Source organism: Apaloderma vittatum, unplaced genomic scaffold (genome assembly GCF_000703405.1).
Source record: "Apaloderma vittatum isolate BGI_N311 unplaced genomic scaffold, ASM70340v1 scaffold6491, whole genome shotgun sequence".
Lineage (NCBI taxonomy): Eukaryota > Metazoa > Chordata > Aves > Trogoniformes > Trogonidae > Apaloderma > Apaloderma vittatum.
This window is the reverse complement of record NW_009697319.1, coordinates 79,697-98,725: the sequence shown is the minus strand read 5'-3', so window position 1 is coordinate 98,725 and position 19,029 is coordinate 79,697. Positions and strand designations below refer to the sequence as shown.

The following is a 19,029-nucleotide window of genomic DNA, read 5'->3' as shown; positions in this document are numbered from 1 at the left end:
CATCTCAAATTCGACTGCAGATAACTCTGTGAAAACAGGAGGTTATTCCACTACCAGGAGCATTCAGATATGCTTGTATCACCAATTTACTGTCACCTGGAGGGTTTTTTCTGAATCGAAAAAGAAATACGCATCAGGTTAATATTCCTACCTTCCAACTCCCAGCAGCCAAGTTCTGCAGTGCTCCTGCTGCCCCCTCCAGCGTGTCTGGATTTGAGCACTCAGAAAGAAGTGTGAGGTAGGGTTTGACTATTGAAGGGTGCCACAGCATCTGGATTCCTTTGGGTGGTTCCGCACAGTCTGGGAGAGGTCCTACGCCATCCCACTGTTGGAAAGTACAAATCAGATTGTCAGCAGGGAACGGCGAAACACTCGACAGCTGTCTCGGTTGGAAGTTATAAGATCTACGTGTGCATGAATGAACGATTCTGCCCACAAGCAGCCATTCTCAGTGTTAGCATATCATGTGATTCTTCAGAGAGAAACCAAATTCCCTACTCAACACTCCTTACAGACGCACTAGAGCGTCGGCAGGACATAACAAAACCACTTTTCACTGTATTTATTTTTTGGGGTTGGAACATGAAAGGATTTTAGGAAGCAAATCTAGAATTACCATGGTAAGAAAAGAGTTTCCCTTTTCACATCCTGGTCAGTTCTATGCATTCTCTCTCTTCTCAACACAGAAAAAAACCGCACCCCAAAATAAAGCCAGATAAAAAAATCCACAGTACCACAAAATAGTACTGTTAAAACCTGAATCAATCAAGGCCATGAGCCCTCTACCCCCTCAAAGGCTCATGCATGACAAGTCTTCCTCAGCTGCACAACTTTGGCTTCTCTCCCATGTGAGTGCTGGAGTCTGAGACTCTGATGCAGTCAGCAGAACCACCTCGCACAAAGCAAACTCGTCCTCTTATCATATACAGAGTTTTGCCGTGGAAATAACTTGTCCAATATCCAGAATGGGCAACATGAAAACCTGAACAACAAGCAGGTTACTGCACAAAACCCACTCTTACAACAAAGAGAGACTTCATGCCAGGAGAGCAGTGATTCACATCTACAGTGAAATGCAAAATACTTGCACCTAAGCATGAAAAATCTTAAAAGAAGGAAACTCAAGGACTTTTTGTTTTTCTTTTTTTTTTTCAACAAAAGATGTGAAATGCACTTCTAATAAAATTTTCAATGTGATTTTTTATCTATATATGTAATGTATAGTTTCCTTTGCTCTGTGCAGACAAAGGCATTTAGAAGATTCATAGTCTTAATACCACTGTTGGGAACAAGTCTCGACTTTTTAGGAAAATCTCTTTTCTAACACCTCTGACATGTCCAGATTGCACAATATGATACAAAGTAAGCCTTTTCATGCCTTGGGTTAGAGTTTTCTGTGATTATGTAGATAAAAAAAGTGTATTGCAATATCAAACACCTATGAGATATACAAAGACAGTGCAAGTCAAATTAATTCCTTGTTTAGATCTGCAAAAGTTAATTTAATTAGTTATGAGTCAAGTAACACAACAATACCCACACTGAGGAAGACCTAGAATCTCTCGTTTTCAGGAAGGATCAATCATCATTTTATTTAAGCTAACTTTAAAAATCTCCATATAGTTTAAGGAACAATCAATCAAGTCTTGTAACAACTAACAGAATCTTAACAAGATTTTGCTAGATTACTACCACTGAGAATGCAAACCACTATTTTTTTCTAAATTAAAGCAGAACACCAAAGTGGAAAGCTAGTGAGACCACTTAACACACATGAGCAGGTCCTGAAAACCAGAAAGATGCTCAGATCTGAAACTCGCTGTGCTCAACAAAAGTTACCATACTTTAAAAGAACTGGCACAGCAATACCCAGTGATAGTTGCAAAATTACATGAAAATTGCTTTCTGGAGAAACAATCCCCTTAAATGACACTACTATAGGGCTATGCCTTTGAATTTTTTAATACAGTTTTGCCTTTAAACCAATAGGTTGATTTCACTGCATGTGACTCCCTTCTCCTTTTTTCTCTCCATATAAATCACCATCCTTGCCAGAACTGACTTCTTGTCAGCTCATAAAAAATACATTAAAACCTGCTTCTTATTTTAACTCTCAGAACTCAATCATTTGCACTGTCAGAATTTTTTGGAAGACAAATGAGAAACATATCTTACAGGTCCAATTTGACCTGTAACCAGATTTAGGTTTTGCACCTTAGTAAATACACTAATGAGTGACTTGTGACATCCAAGGGCACAAATTCAGGTCTTTCCATCTGTCTCATTCCAAATTCCATATATTATGGGTGCATTATACAACTGAATAGTGTTTGCGCAGGGAATTTACTACATTATTTCAGAGACCAAGCACATATGATGTACCAAATGTATCAGATCTACCCAATGCATTTTTTGTGCATGTGCAGGGACATAACTTTTTTTCTTTTTCCAAACTTGGGTATTTAAACTCTCATAATCCCAAGGATTACTGAAAAATAGCTGATACGAACACATATTCATGCTGTGCTGGTACAAATAAAGCACTAGAAAGGACACTTGGAGACAAATTAACATTTAATGTGGTTTTGCCATTCTGCCCAGTAATGAGAAAACATTAAAATAAAATAAAAGAGGGGAACAAATCACTGCATTCTCCTGCCCTTCTTGCGCCTCACTTTTAGCATGATGGCATTAATTTATCACCAACCACGCGTAACGTAGGTGGCTGTGCCAACGGTAGCATCTTCAAGGTCACATGATAAAGGGTGACAGATCTGTAGCCACTTTCTAGGGGGTAGAAGGCACAAGAAACTATGACCCGTCACGCGCTCCCTGTCTCCACGTGTCAGCTCCTCTCTGCTCCTGCTTGTGTGATCTCGGCTAACCTGTCACGGAAGGGCTTAATGGCTTCTGGTATCTCCTGTGTAGCTGAGATCAGTGTCTGCAGCTGCACAGCCCAAAAGTTCCAGGGCACACAGGACTGATACAGGTCAGAGGAGCAGCTATGCGAAGGAGATTTTCCTGATCCTCACCCATTTATTTTGTATTTCATAAATAAAAACACCAATTGCCTGAGGGAAAAAAAAATTTCCCCCCTAAAAGATAAAACAGTCTATTTTCTCAGATGGTGGCTAAGGCATGGCAGAAGTTGCTTTGGAGTTCACATTGCGCAATATTAATGAACCGAGGCAGTGTGCTAAACAACTCTACCTAGTGAATTACTGGCATGGTTACTATACTGTACCTGGAATGATCAGCAAGGTCTATCTGAGATAGGCTGTGGATGTAGTAGGAAACTGAAAAAGGGGATGGCTGCATGCAGTTACTCTTCCGAGCTTATACTAAGGAGGAAAAAAAAAGTCACAAACATATTCCTACTAGGGTCCCCTCCTCCAGCTGAAATTACCCACATATATTGTGGTTGAAGCTGACAAACTGCTTGTTACATGGGTGAGATATAAATCTCTAATTTCCTGAAACTAGTGCAAAGAAAGGATGAAAGTCAAGAAGAATAAAAAGCTGAACACAAAGATCTTCAAGAACAACAGACTTCTGAGAGTAAGAGCACTCTAATAAAGTTTCTAAAGTTTACACATTACTAAGGAGTTTCGAAAGGAAAAAAAAACACCACTCATTGAAATGCTTCCCCACGCCACACCATACATTATCTACTGCCTTCCTTCTCATTTTAACAAAAGCAAATCCGTACTTACAGTGTAATTATACTGAATGCCAGGAAAGACTTCACCTGAGTAAGATAAATGCACTCTCCATATTTTGGTTTTTGTACTAACAATCTCAGGTTGGTGGGGTATCACGATGATACGTTTTCCAGTGTTAATAAAACAACATTGGTTTATTTTCGTTTATTAAATATGAGCACTCTCCGTTCCCCCAGTCTACACAAAATACCACTACTACAAAAAGAAAATCTAGGGAAAAAATTCAAACAAAACCCAGCAACGACTAAAATCATCTTGATCTCATCTGGTAGAAATTTAGAAATCATTGCTAAGAAGCTCCGTAAGGAGCTGCACAAGATAGTTGATTTCTTGCTAATCAACACTTGGCATACCCATTTTGTGCAAGACAAGGAAGCAAGAAGTGGAAATAATATCCTTCCTGAGCAGAACATACTGGCAACACAGCCCTTCATCCCTAATTTCAGCTTACATTATAAGCTAATGCCAGAAGCTGCAACCATTTCTATTTCTGTGCTTATTAATTTGATATGCCTTGGTTGAGTATTGAAATATACTTCGTAAAATAGTGGTCTCACCACACAAAAAGGCATATCTGACAGCTTTATTTTTTTATTCTTTTTGAAATATTATTGCCTTCAACTTCCTATTTTGCCTCTACAGAATAATTTACAGCCCATTTAGCAAGCATGCTAAAGAGGTGTGCCAGTCAATTCATAATGATATATAACCTGAAATGTTGCTGTTATACCTTAAGGCTCCTGACAGAAGGTGAAAGAGAAGGTCAGACTCATTTCAAAAGTGTCACTTCCAATCAAAAGTCAGATTTTGGGTTAGATTCAGGATTGACAAGAACGATCACAGATGGGGAACTTGAGAGGAGCATGAAGCCAAGAAGTCAGCCTATTTCTTCTTAGTGAAAAAAGCAAAAAGAAATGAAAAAGTGCCACATATGTATACAATGGGCTGCATAACAAGAAATAAAATAAGGATTAATGACAACTCCCTGGATCTTTCACTGAAATTGGATCATACACCTTATTTCCCCTCACTGCTTTTTGTTATGCTCCTTGTTTCTCATAACCAACAGCACGGACAAAATTTTCAGCAGTGGAAAAACTAGTTTCCATGTGAAGAATGACATGATACAAGGTAAAGGTCGATGTCTACAATGTCCTGCTTGGAGATGAAGGCCTCTGCAGCTGGAAAGCTTTGTGGAGTGAGGGCTCAGTAACAGCTGATGACAGGTAAGCAGCAGAGAGAATAAAATGAACAATGGTGACAGTAGGGAATTACAGTCCTTGGGGTCTAAACCAAAAATAAAGTCAGGTGAGTCTCACTTCTTTTTCCTAAGGCCTTAACAGAAGTTTTGCTCTTCCATAGATAATATGAATGCACATGGCTTTTATCACAAATCTTAAGAAGCTTTGGGGATCTTCTGGCATTAAACCTGCACGACAAAGTACACACCTTGGGTACCTGTCTGGACTCTGGTAAACTACCAAAGGGAGGAATGATTGTGGGGGCTCTTTTAACACCACCCACTTTTATTCTGAAATGAGAACACTTGTTTCATGTGATCCTGAAAGAACTCCTAGAACAGGTCATTTGAGAGGTGTCATTAGACTTAACTATGACCTGAACAAACAAACTTCTCTGATTTCAAGATGTAGAGAAGTTGCCATTGGTATAGACAATTGATGTCATTAATGAAAAATATACTCTGATTTGTTCCTGAAAGATCTTTGTAAGAAACCCACATTTTATATTAGCACTCAGTTCAGTTCTTCTCCTCAAGTAACTTCGATGTGACTACAGCAGAAATATAACCGAGAGGAATAGGAATAATTGTTTCTTACATCACAAACCAGAGAAATTAACTTCTACTTTCTTTACAGAGAAAACCAATGAGAAAGTGACTTTGATATTACAGAAGGTTTGCTCCTGTTTTATGGCTCAAGAAACAAACTCCCTAGCTCTGTATGGGATTTAGCATTTTTTAAGGATAGAAAACTGCAACTTCACCCACATCTGCTGTCTAAAATGATACATGTGGCACTACTGCCCAGTTAGAGCAGTTTTGCTACTAGCAGCTTTTAGGTAAGTCAAACACTTTTATTTGAAAATTAAAGATCATCTCATAAATGCTCATACTGGTCACTTCAGAAGGAGTTCAAGAAAATACACACTTGAGAAACTCAGTGAAGGAGTGAAGTAAACTGTGAAAGGAAAATTTCAAAATTATATTCACTAAAATCTGAACATTTTCCCTCACACTGTTTTGTAAACCTTATCTACTGGCAAAGACTGAAGCAGTCGATTTTATTATACACAAAACCTACGGACTGCCAAAAAATAAAAGAATGCTATCTATACTCTCAACACTATTTTCTGGGGACATAAAATGTAGCAGGCTGCACTGAAGTGCCACAACTCTTAGAGATGTGTCTGTGCCCTGTGCTTCACCTAACAGGGAAAGCAAAACTATGATGTATTAAAGGAATCTCACAGGTGAATGACTGAAGTTTTACTACTGGGCTGAACTGCACTTTGTGTACCTGTAAGTGACAATAATAACAAGCCCAAAGAAAGTTTTGTTTTTACGTTTGTGAAGAACTTTTCTGACAGGTTCATTAGGTTTGTACTGCCTAGTGTGAAAGATCTATTAAAAGTAGCCTGAACCTTAATGTCACCTCTTTGCAGGGCATCTGCGTAAATGACTACTTTTATAACTTTCTTGTCTTCCCTTTTTAATTTTTTTTTTGAGGTTTCCTTCCAAAGGTTCCAAATCCATTGTGGTGTGCAGCACTTTCAATGTTTCAGATATCATAAATCATTGCATCCAATGAAGACCGCATAGGTATGCCTTTGCTAATTACATGTAAAACACTGTCCATCATGAGTGTAATCTTGAGAACTATATTATAAGATATTTCAGAGTATAAAAGAGTCCCTGCTGAGGCACTTAAAGAAAGATGCCCTCTAAAAATAGCATCTTAAGGAGAGCCTAAGATCTGTTCTGAGGTACAGAACAAGCAGCAGGTAGTAGCTTAAGCACTGCAATTGAGAGGAAATTATAAAAGGCATTACCTGGAAAAAATTAAGCCTTGCAGAAAAACGATGAGAATACTGTAAAAGAATATGTAAATGTGCAATACATGGGGTGGTAGTCAGCACATAGGAAGAAAAAGCATGGGAAAAGGACACGTGAAAATGTTCTCTTGCAGAAAGGTTTGATGAGCTTAGTTTAGATGAGTGAATTCTGACTAACCCGAGGAACACAAGATGATCCTGTTTTAAGAGACACTTAGTTGGAAAAAAAATAACAATCCTAACAAAATAGACAAGAATACTGAAATTTCCTGACACACATAGAAACAGTAACCATAGTATTCTTGACTGTGACACAGTCTAGAAGAGGAAAATTATCTAGATTTCTAGTTACTCCTACTCTTCAGTAACATGAATTTACTGGGCTCCTGAAAAACTGCAAGGCAATGGCAGAGCCAAAGAAGCAGAATGAACTTTTTTTTTTTAACATCACTGGACTGGGTGGTTTCCAGGAAGAAGGTCAATCGAGTATGCTTGTGTATCCTTTTTTACAAACTAAATGAACAAAAAAAATAACCTTTACTTTTATCCTAGTTTGAGTTTGGGGTCAAGCTTTATGCTATCAATATAAAGGAAGAGTTACATGAAAAACATTCTTCTGTTTTTCTTTTCCATTTATGAGGGTAAATTGGAGAGCTGTTTCCAGTATGGTGATCTTGCTAATAGACCTCAGCCACATTTATTTTCAACAGCATTCTTGTTAACTTGATAAAAATTTTTAAAATGTTTGGTATGGTCAAAAACAGTCAAGGATCATAGAGCAAGAATAACACACTCTACCAAAGGCTCACAAAGCTCCTTTTAACTTCTGAACCAAATAACAGCAACAGGCAAGAACTGGTATATGGCGAGATAGCGTAGGTTGCCCAGATTTAAAGGAAATGAGATGAAAGAAGAAAAATCATTAGGAAAGTATTTCTAATGTTCGCAAGTCAAAGTGGTTCTGTGCACCACAAAATTAGTTCCCAAAACAGTAAATCTTGCCACAGAAAAGCCTAGTGAATGCAAACCTTAAAAATACATGCCTAGTTTTACTTTTCTTTGGATTTTCAAGATTATATCAAACCCTTTCACTAGACAAACACAAGCAGATCTGAAGAGACCTCTATCATGCCACATGCTGATAATTAACGCTCACAGAAACAGACAAAGATATCTAAAAGCAGGCAGAAGTACGTATAACATAAAGGAAATCACCCGAAAGAGATTAGTTCCTTGTCTGGAGGAGGAGAAAGATCTTTTATAGGGAGCCTTTAAAGTACAGAGAAGCCCAGCAGGAACATTAAAAGAGTCAGTGGTACAGAGTCAAAATGTGAACCTCGGATCCAGAAATCACAGAACGAATATAAAATGAAGAGTTAAAGTAGACTTTATGTGTGGGGGGTGTGTGTGTGCATATGCTGGTAAACAGAACATCAAAAGAGAAAGGCGAGTTGCAGTATGACCCATTCATAGCCAGACATACTATTTTTGTTCCTGCACTGTGAATAACTGCAAGCAGATTGTGTGGGAACACTTAATTCAGGAAGAGAAATGATCACTGCTTTATGAGGTAAAATTAGTTTGCTTTGGTACTTTTTATCTCAGTAGCCTAATACAGCAATCCCAACAAAAGGCTATAATAAACTCAAGTTATCTGATGACTGCAGTGTTTAACTAGAAGAGTAGGTGAAATTAAAGTCTTACTAGTCATGAATGCTGTGTCTTCTCGATACCTGAATCTTAGCTTGTTAATGTTCCTGCAACTTTTCTACATAAACTCTATTTGTCTTTATGAACTCAGGAGTATTTTCAATAGCAATTTACATAATTCATTCAAATCCCTTGTGCACCTAATTGCTTACTGAAATGAGTATTTTCTTTGAGCAATCTGAAACAGAAATAAATGGTGAAGGAATAAACCAAACCTAGGAAGAGATGGAGAACTACCTGCTGCCAGCACAGGACATTTAAAAAAGTTCATAAATCACCAGTCATTGTTATTTGGTGTGTGTACTGATACAATTTCTTTCTCTGTAATATCATTGTCAGCATTCCCCAAATTTTGAGTTGTTAATGGGAAAACTAGGAGATAAACACACTTTAAAAGTCAACCCACCTAAAATAAAAACGTGTAGCACCTCAAATGACTTGAGGAAACTATCATTACTGGAATTCTTAATCTTTGTTTGGTAATGACATTAAACACATCAAAATATGCATGCTTTTTTAACATTCACTCATACTGCTTGATTCTGCCCTGTACAGTCTTCTCTCAGCATGTGGAGGCAGCGTACAAGGCTAACTCAGAAGCAAATAAGGATACAAGTACAAGCCTGACATTTGCTTGCATCAAGGCCACACCACACACATGGGGCTGTGTGGAGGCAGGGTGCAAAGTATATGCAGATTACATCTCAATGTTAAGACTTACACTTTTCATTATAAATTGCTCCCTTTCATAGAATGGAAGAAGCATTTATGGCGTTCACAGCATACCCATGACTACAGTCAGCAGGTGCCACTGCGTAATGTGCAACCTCATCAAGGAAACATATTTTGTTACTCCAGAGCCATACGCTGCACAAAGCTCTCAGCTAATTAACAAAAGCAACAGTTTTGTACCTCATGCATCATGCACTTTATTTCTAATACAGTGAATTAACTACTTATATCTTAATGACGAGCACTTCAACTACTTACAATGCAGATTCAAGTGAATTTCATTACCTGATCTTGCGATTTCTTTTTCTTCTTCTTCTTGCCCCAGCACCCTGAACTCTCTGTGTCTTTTCCATTGGCATCACCACAGAGTAATCCATCAAGTTCATCTGTTCCCATCTGCTGTCCCTGAGATGTTTCTGCAGCTAGCCTGTATGAGAGGTTCCTCAAAATGCACACACAGTTTTCAACGGTCTGAAAAGTGCGAAATAAAAATAATACAGAAAACAAAACCAGAAAAGAAGTTAAAATCCTTCTCTCGCTCACTCTGTGTACAAAGCAGAAGAAACATCATCAATCTTTGCACATACGTTTTCCCAGCACAATTCTTATCTGCTTATTTCTGAGTGCTCCCCAGGTAGAGATCTAGAAATTTTTTATGGAAAGAAATCAGTAGCCTGGACGATATTTTTCTGGGAGTATTTTAATTGTCATTCTGAATTTCACTACTGGAATCTCATGTGAAACAGAAGCCAAGGAAAAAGTGATCAAGGGAACCCGAATATAGCATGTCAGCAAACTTCCACCTCAGTGAATAGAAAATGCCACAAACAGAAAAGTTCTGAACTTGGTTTGCTTCTTCTTTCGTACACCAAGAATAGCCTTTTTCTGGAATAAATTCTATGTAAATTACCAAAAACAATGTGATCTGAGTTCCATTTCATAGGTAGTCGTAGCACAAACAGACGATGTTTCGCAGGTCCCAGAAATAAGACTAAGAAATCTCAGTCTTGTTGCTTTTGCTGCTTCTAGCCAGACTGCAGATACACTGTGGGCAGCCTTCCCCTTTCAGCCCACATCTCCCTATTAGGTTGTGCCTTCTGAAGAAGATACTGGCAGGAATCCAGAAATGGAGTGATATACAGTGGAGGAAAATTCCCTGATAACATCATTCTCACAAGTCTGAAAGAAGTTCAGTTCAGACTTTCTTGAAGCCTACTCATCTCAATTCACTTTGGTTTTACTATCTCTAATAAGAAGGATATGAGCTTAATTTTCTGAAGGCAGGGAAATATGGCTAAAAAAGCCAGTCTGTATCTATCTATACTTATTTCAAGTGTTCCTAATGCTCCATGGAGACAAAAGTGATAGTCACTACATCCCAGCTCTGCTGCTCCATTAACCCAGAGCAGAATGACTGCGAGGCTTTTGGCTCTGTCTTACTCTGCCGTATTCACCAGCGAGGCCAACAGATGGGGCTTCGTTTACTTTCATATACTGTATGAGCTCATGCCAGGTATGCATTTGGCACACAGCTTTGTAATGATATTAAGTCCCAGAGATGGTACTGAACTCAGACTCATCTAGGTAGAAGTATTTATTTATTTATCAGTATAGATGAAACTTCACATTACACTTGTACTAATTTGAAATCTCCAGCCAAATACACAAACACATATAGAAATAAATATATGGGTGTCTGCAGAAAGTGTTCTTAGTGCTCCTTTCATGTCTGAAAGCTTTGCAGACTTCAGTGATCACATTTTTTTTTAAGTTTGATGCCTCTTTTGCTTTTCTTTTACATTTCCACACATGAATTTTATTCACTCTTGGCAAGAGATGCAAAGAGTAACAAGAAGGGCTTCTACAGGTATGTCAACCAGAAAACAAAAGCTAAACAAAGTGTACCTCTCTGATGAGCAAGAATGGCAAGCTGCTAACAACAGATGTGGAGAAGACTGATGTTCTCAACTTTTTTTGCATCAGTCTTCACTGACAAGCTCTCTCGCACCTCCTGAGTTGATGGACCACAAGATGGGGACCAAGGGGACAAAGTCCCTCCAACTATAAGCGAAGATCCGATTTGTGACCTGAGGGATCTAAACATACACAAGTCTACAGGACCTGATGAGATGCATCCCAGAGTCCTAGGAATCGGCTGATTTAGTTGTCAAGCCACTTTCTTTGATATTTGAAAAGTCACTGCAGTCAGGTGAAGTCTCTGGTGACTGGAAAAATGGAAACATTACACCCATCTTAAAAGAGAGTAGGAAGCAGGACCCCAGGAACTAGCCACTAGCCAGCCTCACCTCTGGGCCTGGGAAGATCATGAAACAGATCCTCCTAGAATCTCTGCTAAGGCACAGGGAGGACAGGGAGGTGATTCACAGCAGCCAACATGGCTTCACCAAGGGTAAGTCCCGCCTGATCAACCTAGTGGCTTTCTACGATAGAGCGATGACATCAGCAGACGAGCAAAGAGCAACACATGTCATCTACCTGGACTTTTGTGAGGCCTTGACACCGTCCCCACAACAACCTTCTCTCTAAGTTGGAGACATATGGATTCAATGGGTGAACTGTTCCGTCAATAAGGAATCGGTCGGATGGTCACATCCAGAGGGTAGTGGTCAATGGCTTGATATCTAGATGGAGATGGGTGTCAAGTGGAATCCCTCAAAGGTCCACACTGGGATAGGTGCTGTTAAACATCTTCATCACTGACATAGACAGTGGGATCGAGTGCACCCTTAGCAAGTCTGCAGATGACACCAAGCTGAATGCCGTGGTTGAAACGCCAGAGGGATGGGATGTCATCCAGAAGGACCTGGACAAGCTGGAGAAGTGAGTCCATGTGAATCTCATGAGGTTCAACAAGGCCAAGTGCAAGGTCCTGCACCTAGGTTGGGATAAAGTGGAAGCCCCACCCCTGGAGGCATTCAAGATCAGGCTTGATGGGGCTCCGAGTAACCTGATCTAGTTAAAGATGTCCCTGTTCACCACAGGGAGGTTGGACTAGATGACCTCTATACGTCTCTTCCAACACATTCTATGATTCTGTTCTATTTCATGATTCTATAATTCTCTTTTTTACAAATAATAGTTTTGACACTTTAAATTCTCATCATATCAAAACCAAATAAGCTGTGAGGACCACGTTACCTCAAACTAAAAACTGGTAAGCAAACTCAAGGCTCAAATGCAACTGACACCTTCTTCACTAAGGTGAACTCTTACAAAGCAAGAAAGCTTCTTCTAGCCATGCAGCTGAGCAGACTTCACTCCTTGACTTTTCGCTTTGAATTTTCAAGGGTCCATGTATTTCTCATTCCATTTTCAGTTTCATCATAATAGGAAAAGTTCAGTAGTCTTTCTACTTTAATAGCTCAAATTACAGTTACGAACTATAACTTTGTCAGGTAACCATGTCAAAGTCAGTCATTTTTAATACTTTAACCTGCATTAGCATAGTTTTTTCTTACTACACATTTATAAGAAATACTGCTAGGATGCTTATAATGCTGCTAAGATTTATGCACTCTTAACTTCACCAACATGAGGAATGACTTTAACAATTCTGTATGTGCTTGCCAGTCTCCCATCTTCTTTCACAGCCTGGAAGAACAGAGACTTGGCTTTCAATATTAAAGTTTTTAGTGACTAACAGTAATACAAAATTATCAATAGGGCAATTTTCATGGCATTTGGAAAACAGCATTTATAACTTTATTTTAAAGTTCATTTTTTTGTTATAACAGCACCATAATGGAAACTGGATTAAAAAGCGATTTAGTCAGTTGTTTAAATATTTAACTAAAATTACATTCTACTTTGGGATAAAGATGCAAGGTAAGAGGCTACACTATGGTGTTTTCTATTTAGGTGCACAACTGCTTTATGCTATACATTTAGAAACCTGTTAGACAGAAGGTTAAAGCTAATAAGGCACAGAGAATAATATTCTTTCATTTCTTTATTTCCTTCCTCCATATGACTCATCCCGAAGTTTTTTCAAGTCATACCAGCTACCAATTAGAGTATAAACAGAACAGTCTGCAGTAACAAGAAGAGGTGAAACAGGGAGCTTACTGTGCTCCTTATTTAGCCTTTTCAACAGTAAAACAATCTTGAAATTAGTTGGGTCACTTACAAAGACACTACTGACAAAGCAGCGGCTGAGCTGTGAGATGGGGCATAAACTGACTTCCTCCTTTCTTCCTCCGCCATCCACCTTCCACTCTGCCCTAACTTCTCCTTTCTGTTAGGCCAGCTGAATCGGGGAGCTTTGGAACAGCTGCCAGTTCAGCTCTCCCAAAGTTTGTGAAGCTAAAAACGTTCTTGCATTTAAGGAGATGGTTTGCAGGTGGTGATAGGGCCGGGGGTTGGCTGGCCACTGACGGCCACCCACTTTCCTCTGAACCCCACTGCAGGCACAGTGTCTGCCTGTGGGTGGACCTTCTCCGATCATCACTCTGCTACACTTCTACCAATGGAAAACTGATTATAGACTAAAAAGTGTACAAATGTCTCCAGGTTCCTCTCTGTCCCCTGAATTCAAAGGCAAATGTCACCTATTTGGTTCAGGCTAACCTCAAAGTTCTGGAGATGATCCCTCTCTGATCTGTATAAACCCATGAAGGTCCATAGACAACTACCTGTCAATGATTATTTGGAAATACAAACCCAGAGCGATTAAAAGCTTTGCTGTGTAAAAGGCTGCTCTCCTGAGATTCTTAGAGGTTTGCAAATGGACCAAGATTGCCCTACAGCAACTTTAATTAATTTAGCACCCATCCTGAAAGCAAAAGGCATTTGAAATTAGCCTTTTTCTGCCTCTCTGGAATACTTTAACATATTACAAGTTGAAGATTTGTAAATGTGTTACGTCTTTTTAATCAGGCAGTGCCTTTCACCTTTGGAGAAGCATGTTCATATCCTAGTACTTTCAGAGAAGTTGTCATAAAGATACATCTTAAAACAGTTGTTATTGAAAACATGAGTTGACCCTCTTCAAAGAAGAAATAACATTTGCTGTACTGCAAAACTGCCTATTAATTCCCCAAGTTTTTTAAATTTTTTTTTCTGTTTGCCTTGTAAGCCTACCTCACTGTTAGCAGCTGTCTCATACTGGGTGCACAAAATCAGTTTTAAGGTAAACTTGATAGAACAATGTAAAGAACTTTTCATGCAGTGTGACATATTTATTCTTCTTAAACCAGTCCCATATTTTCTCCCTTAATAATTCAAGTGAGGATGACATGGTTACCTGTGCACACTACACAGGTAGACGCAAATCCGATACATAGCGAAAAAAAATACACAAGTCAATGGAAGTAAAAAAAATAAACAGATGGGTTAAATAATGCTTTGCTAAAGTATCCTTCACAAAATATTTTTTAAAATAACCCTGTCACTTTACAGTCCTGATGTGCCCTGAATACCTGGATTTCTCACTCCTGAAAAGAGAAAGATGACAAACCTTACTATCAATTTCACTGCTCCCCAGAGCAGACTGGATCACGTACAGCAATGCGTCCGTCAGGCCATCACACTCCCTCATCCTTCTGCGGGCCTCCTCTCCAGCAGAGCTCACATTCCTGCAAAGCAACAGCAAGGGTCACCACCTCCCCAGCTCCCCTTCCCTCTGGACACCCTCTCACCATTAACACACAGATAAAACACACTTGTTCTCTTTTCTCCTTTCATCAGTTCAGAGCTGTGAGTAATGAAGACAGCTGCAGATGAGCTCAGGAAATGTGACAGGGAGGGGAACAAATGGGAGTCATAAGGTCCTCCAGAAGAAGGGGCTGAGAGGCCAAGCAGCATGCACCCACCTGAGCTAGGAGACTCAAGGCTTAATAAATTTGGAGAACCAGAGATCGGTTTTCCTTTTTCTTTTTTTTTCTTTTTTCTTTTTTTTTAAGTAGGTTTTATAGTAGTAAGAAAGTGTTTTAAAATGTGCATATGTACATATAAAGCAGGCTTTAAAAAGTCTAGAGGTTTTGCCAAAGAAATTTCCTAGCATTTGAAGAGCCCTGTAGTTGGGCTCTTAACCTGAGAGAAAAACATTATCAATGCATAACATAAAACACCTGGTGTTGCTTGCTTCTCATTTTACATGAGTGTTTTCTTCCCTCCTGTATTTTGAGAGAACATTAATGTCTCAATCTTCTCTTTACGTAGCTACAAGTTGTCTTACATTACGACATTTAAAACCCCAGCTTATTATAATCATTGTGTTCCTCACACAGGGCCAGAGGGCTTTCTGAACACATTCATAAAATCACAAAAACCCCAAAATTCACTGCATAACATGATGTATCATGAAGTTCAAAATATTGATACATAAAGAAACAAATATGTATGAATGAGCATATATAAACAGAATCTATACTTGCTAACAAGTCTCCCTGAGAAACATTGCATTCAAAATCTGCACGGCAGCTTTGATTTGGAAATGGCTGAACTGGTGATTGCCAAACAGGATAAAACTTTTCACATAGGCTCCTCTGTTAGGGGAAGACAACCCTCTGCTGAGGTAGCTCATCTGTAGCTCCTCTCTCCCCACAATGAAAGAACAGAAAAAAGTACACCAGCCCTATGTACTTAATGCCATTGTATAGAAATAGAAGTGAGAGCATTGGCCCTTTGATTTGGGAAGAAGGCAAGATGCTTTCTTTCTCATGCCATTTCCAATTGCCTTTGTATTAAAGATGGAGAAAGGATGATAATCCTGGGAGGGGGGGATGAATTTTAAATGGAGAAAGATGAGAGGACTTAAGGATACATTTCATTTCAATTCTTTCTTTGCTCTACTTACTTCATCCTGTTGTGCCTCCCCTATCATCCGAAAAACAGCCCATTTCTGTTTCCCCAAAGCACTGAAGAGTTTTCCTAATCAAATAATCTTATAACTGGACAATCCCCCAGCCTCTCCAGTGCAGGTTCCTAATTGATTCTCCTCCCTAAACACACATGATTTTCCAACTATACTTGCATCTCCACACAGTCCTAATTAGTTCTGCTCTCCCACACACAAGCTGCCCCAATTAATTCAATACTGTTCCCCTCACCTCTGCAGAGAGCCTGACAAAAACATACAGCCCAGGAGCACTAGGATGAACTTTTTTATCTCCCTAGCACACAACTTCATGCTTTCCACCCTCCTTGAGACTCTTCAGTTCACCCCACATTACACATTAGAAGTGTGGTCTTCACAATGGCTTGCAACATTTTCTTCTGGTCCCTGAACTCCATACCTCCTCCAGCTATAAAAGCACCAGAAGATGGGTTTCCTCCAATTCATGGGGAAACTTTCTTCTGCCATCCAGGAATCAGGGTCTGGAGAGCATCAGCTGGAACAAGTTTTCCCTTGGCTATCTCTTTGAAGTTTTGGAAACCTTTTGACTTCCCTTTGGGTGACAGAAATTAGAAGGGAAAATTATAGACCATGATCTTCCCAAAAGAGCACCTGTGCCCTCTGTTTGCAGTAATAAGGACTGTCCCAAAAAATGTATTTTAAATAGACTGTCCCTTATAAAAGGCAACAGCTCCACCTGAAATTCCTGAAGGGCAGCAGACGTCAGAAAAATAGGATCATGGATCTGCATAGTGGGGTGGACAGTGAGGATGAGAGGGATTAGTGGACTCCTTTTATCTAAAATTCTACTCTCCCACCCTCTAGGAAGATACAGTTAGAGAAAGAGAGTTGTATCCAGCCATAAAAGGATAGCTGCACAAATTACAACAGGAGGATGTTTACATGGTTCCTCATGATCACAACATAAGGAAGTGTTCTCAGCACACCACCTTTCCTTGCATCACTATTCAAAAAAAGCTGATTTATTACTGAATTCTTTTAAACAGAACTAGATGTAACTGTTTATACTAGACATAATGTCTCCAGGCTTCTTCGTTTTCTGCAGTTACATGCAAGCTTCCAAAATATACACACTTAGACATTGGTAAGAGGCAGATATATTCTCCTTCATCTTTTCATTGAGGTGAATTCTCCTTCCCGCCAGCACAGCCAAATTCCTGTCACCTTGACTCTCCAGAGCCTGTAGAGACTGGCAGCTTCTCAGCTCCTCTCCAACTTCACCAGAAACTCCTCCTCACCAGGACGGCAATAGAGATAACCTTACAGTCCCTGAGCTGCCTCATTCATTTCCAGCCAAAAAAAGAATGCAAGGCCTTTCAACAAAGGAATACAGATACACTGGGGGCACGTCTTGCATAGACAATGCATTTCTTTGCCCTGAGTGGCAGAGCTGTCAAGTTCAGTGTTTCTGTTTATCATCCTTTTCCATTATGCTCCAGTTGCTTCTATAATCAAGAGATACATATATCAAATTCCCATGACTGCTTTTCCTTTTCTTTTACAAGTCTCTGTCTAGTTTCTGCACTGACTCATAGCTACTGCAGCCTTACCCAGATTTGATGTATTTATTTACAAAGGAAATAGCTTAAAACCCAAGACAAATCCAAACCTTGCCTCAACAATTTTGGAGAAAAACCCCATTTGATTATTTAAAAAGAAATGTATCCCATTATCTTAACTATCCCCATTTCATCTCTGTTAAAGGAATCATTGTTAACTGAGATCCTCCACAGGTCTCTAATATCACCACATTCAGGCTATGTAGTTCTGTGAAAGAGAAGGAAGTTCCAGATTACATGAGCTGTCAATGAAAATACGCTGCCATCTTAATTTTCTTCTTTCTCATTGTTAACTCAAATACGCTGTAGCTGTCAGTGTGACAGGGTGCAAGACACGATTTGTCATTTGTGAATATACAGGTCACTATGCAAACCTTAAACTGGAGCATTAGTAGCATCTACTGCTGCCAAAATGTCCCACTAAGTAAGCATATATTTCTCCACTGTCACTCGCCAAAGAGGTGAAACCACATTTTCTCCATTTTTTAAGAAATGTGGAGATACAACGCACAGGTTTTCAGGAAAACAACGCCAAACTTTTGTTGTAAAGCCAGCCTGGCAAAATGTTGCCTGCCTGGTAAATTTTGAGTCTTCGTGGAAAATCTACTCAGAGGGTATATATGAGTTGTAGGCTGACATTTTGATTCTAACAGAACAAGGAGTCCTTTAGACCTCCATGAACTAGTAAAATTAATTTCAAATGGAATCCAGTCACACAGGAATACCAAGAATTCAGAATGCTGAAGAAGAACTCCCAGTTTAGTCAGAAGGTCTCACTCAGCCTTCCAAAACCCAGCTAACGTCAACACCTTCTTCTCAGGAGAGGAAAATCATGAACAGACAGAACAACAGCTCAGGTGTACAGTTCATCAAACTGCTGTTTTCTGAACAAAGTCCAGACCAATTTTACTAATAATTTGGGAATGGAAAGAGAACTACAATAACCCAGCTTCAGTGTGGTGGGAAAATGTGTCACAGCTATCACGTCATCACCTCATAACTAACAACAGGCACGGTCCTCCAAACATATGTAAGTGGTGTCAATCCGGTGCTCTACGCATACGAAGTGTGTGGTGTAAAGGAAAGCACCGTGCAACAGCGGCACTACCTCAGTTATTCAATATAATCGGTGGGATTTGAGGTAGGGGAAGATGGATGCTGCCAAGTAATTTATTTCTCCTTCAGCACCATTTTCCATACACTCATATGAATTCTGGGAGATTTCAAGGAATATTCTTATGACTCTAGGATAAGGGGACACCGAATTCTATGGGAAGATCATCCAGTGAACCAGTGTGCTGAGGGACATGCCCTCTGGATCTGGGAATATTTAGTAAGCTGTTGACATCACTCCTGG

The 19,029-nt window shown here is 39.5% G+C and overlaps 1 protein-coding gene across 1 annotated transcript in view; it reads right to left on the bottom strand.

Annotated features, from left to right (window-relative positions):
* Positions 1–19,029, bottom strand: part of CTNND2 (catenin (cadherin-associated protein), delta 2) — a gene marked incomplete at its 5' end in the record, with an annotated part of 174,297 nt that overhangs the window by 84,282 nt on the left and 70,986 nt on the right. Inside the window, 3 exons of the mRNA XM_009877589.1 lie at positions 152–325; positions 9,522–9,707; positions 14,713–14,830. Of these exons, the coding sequence (XP_009875891.1) occupies positions 152–325; positions 9,522–9,707; positions 14,713–14,830 (478 nt within the window). The remainder of the gene's footprint in view (positions 1–151; positions 326–9,521; positions 9,708–14,712; positions 14,831–19,029) is intronic.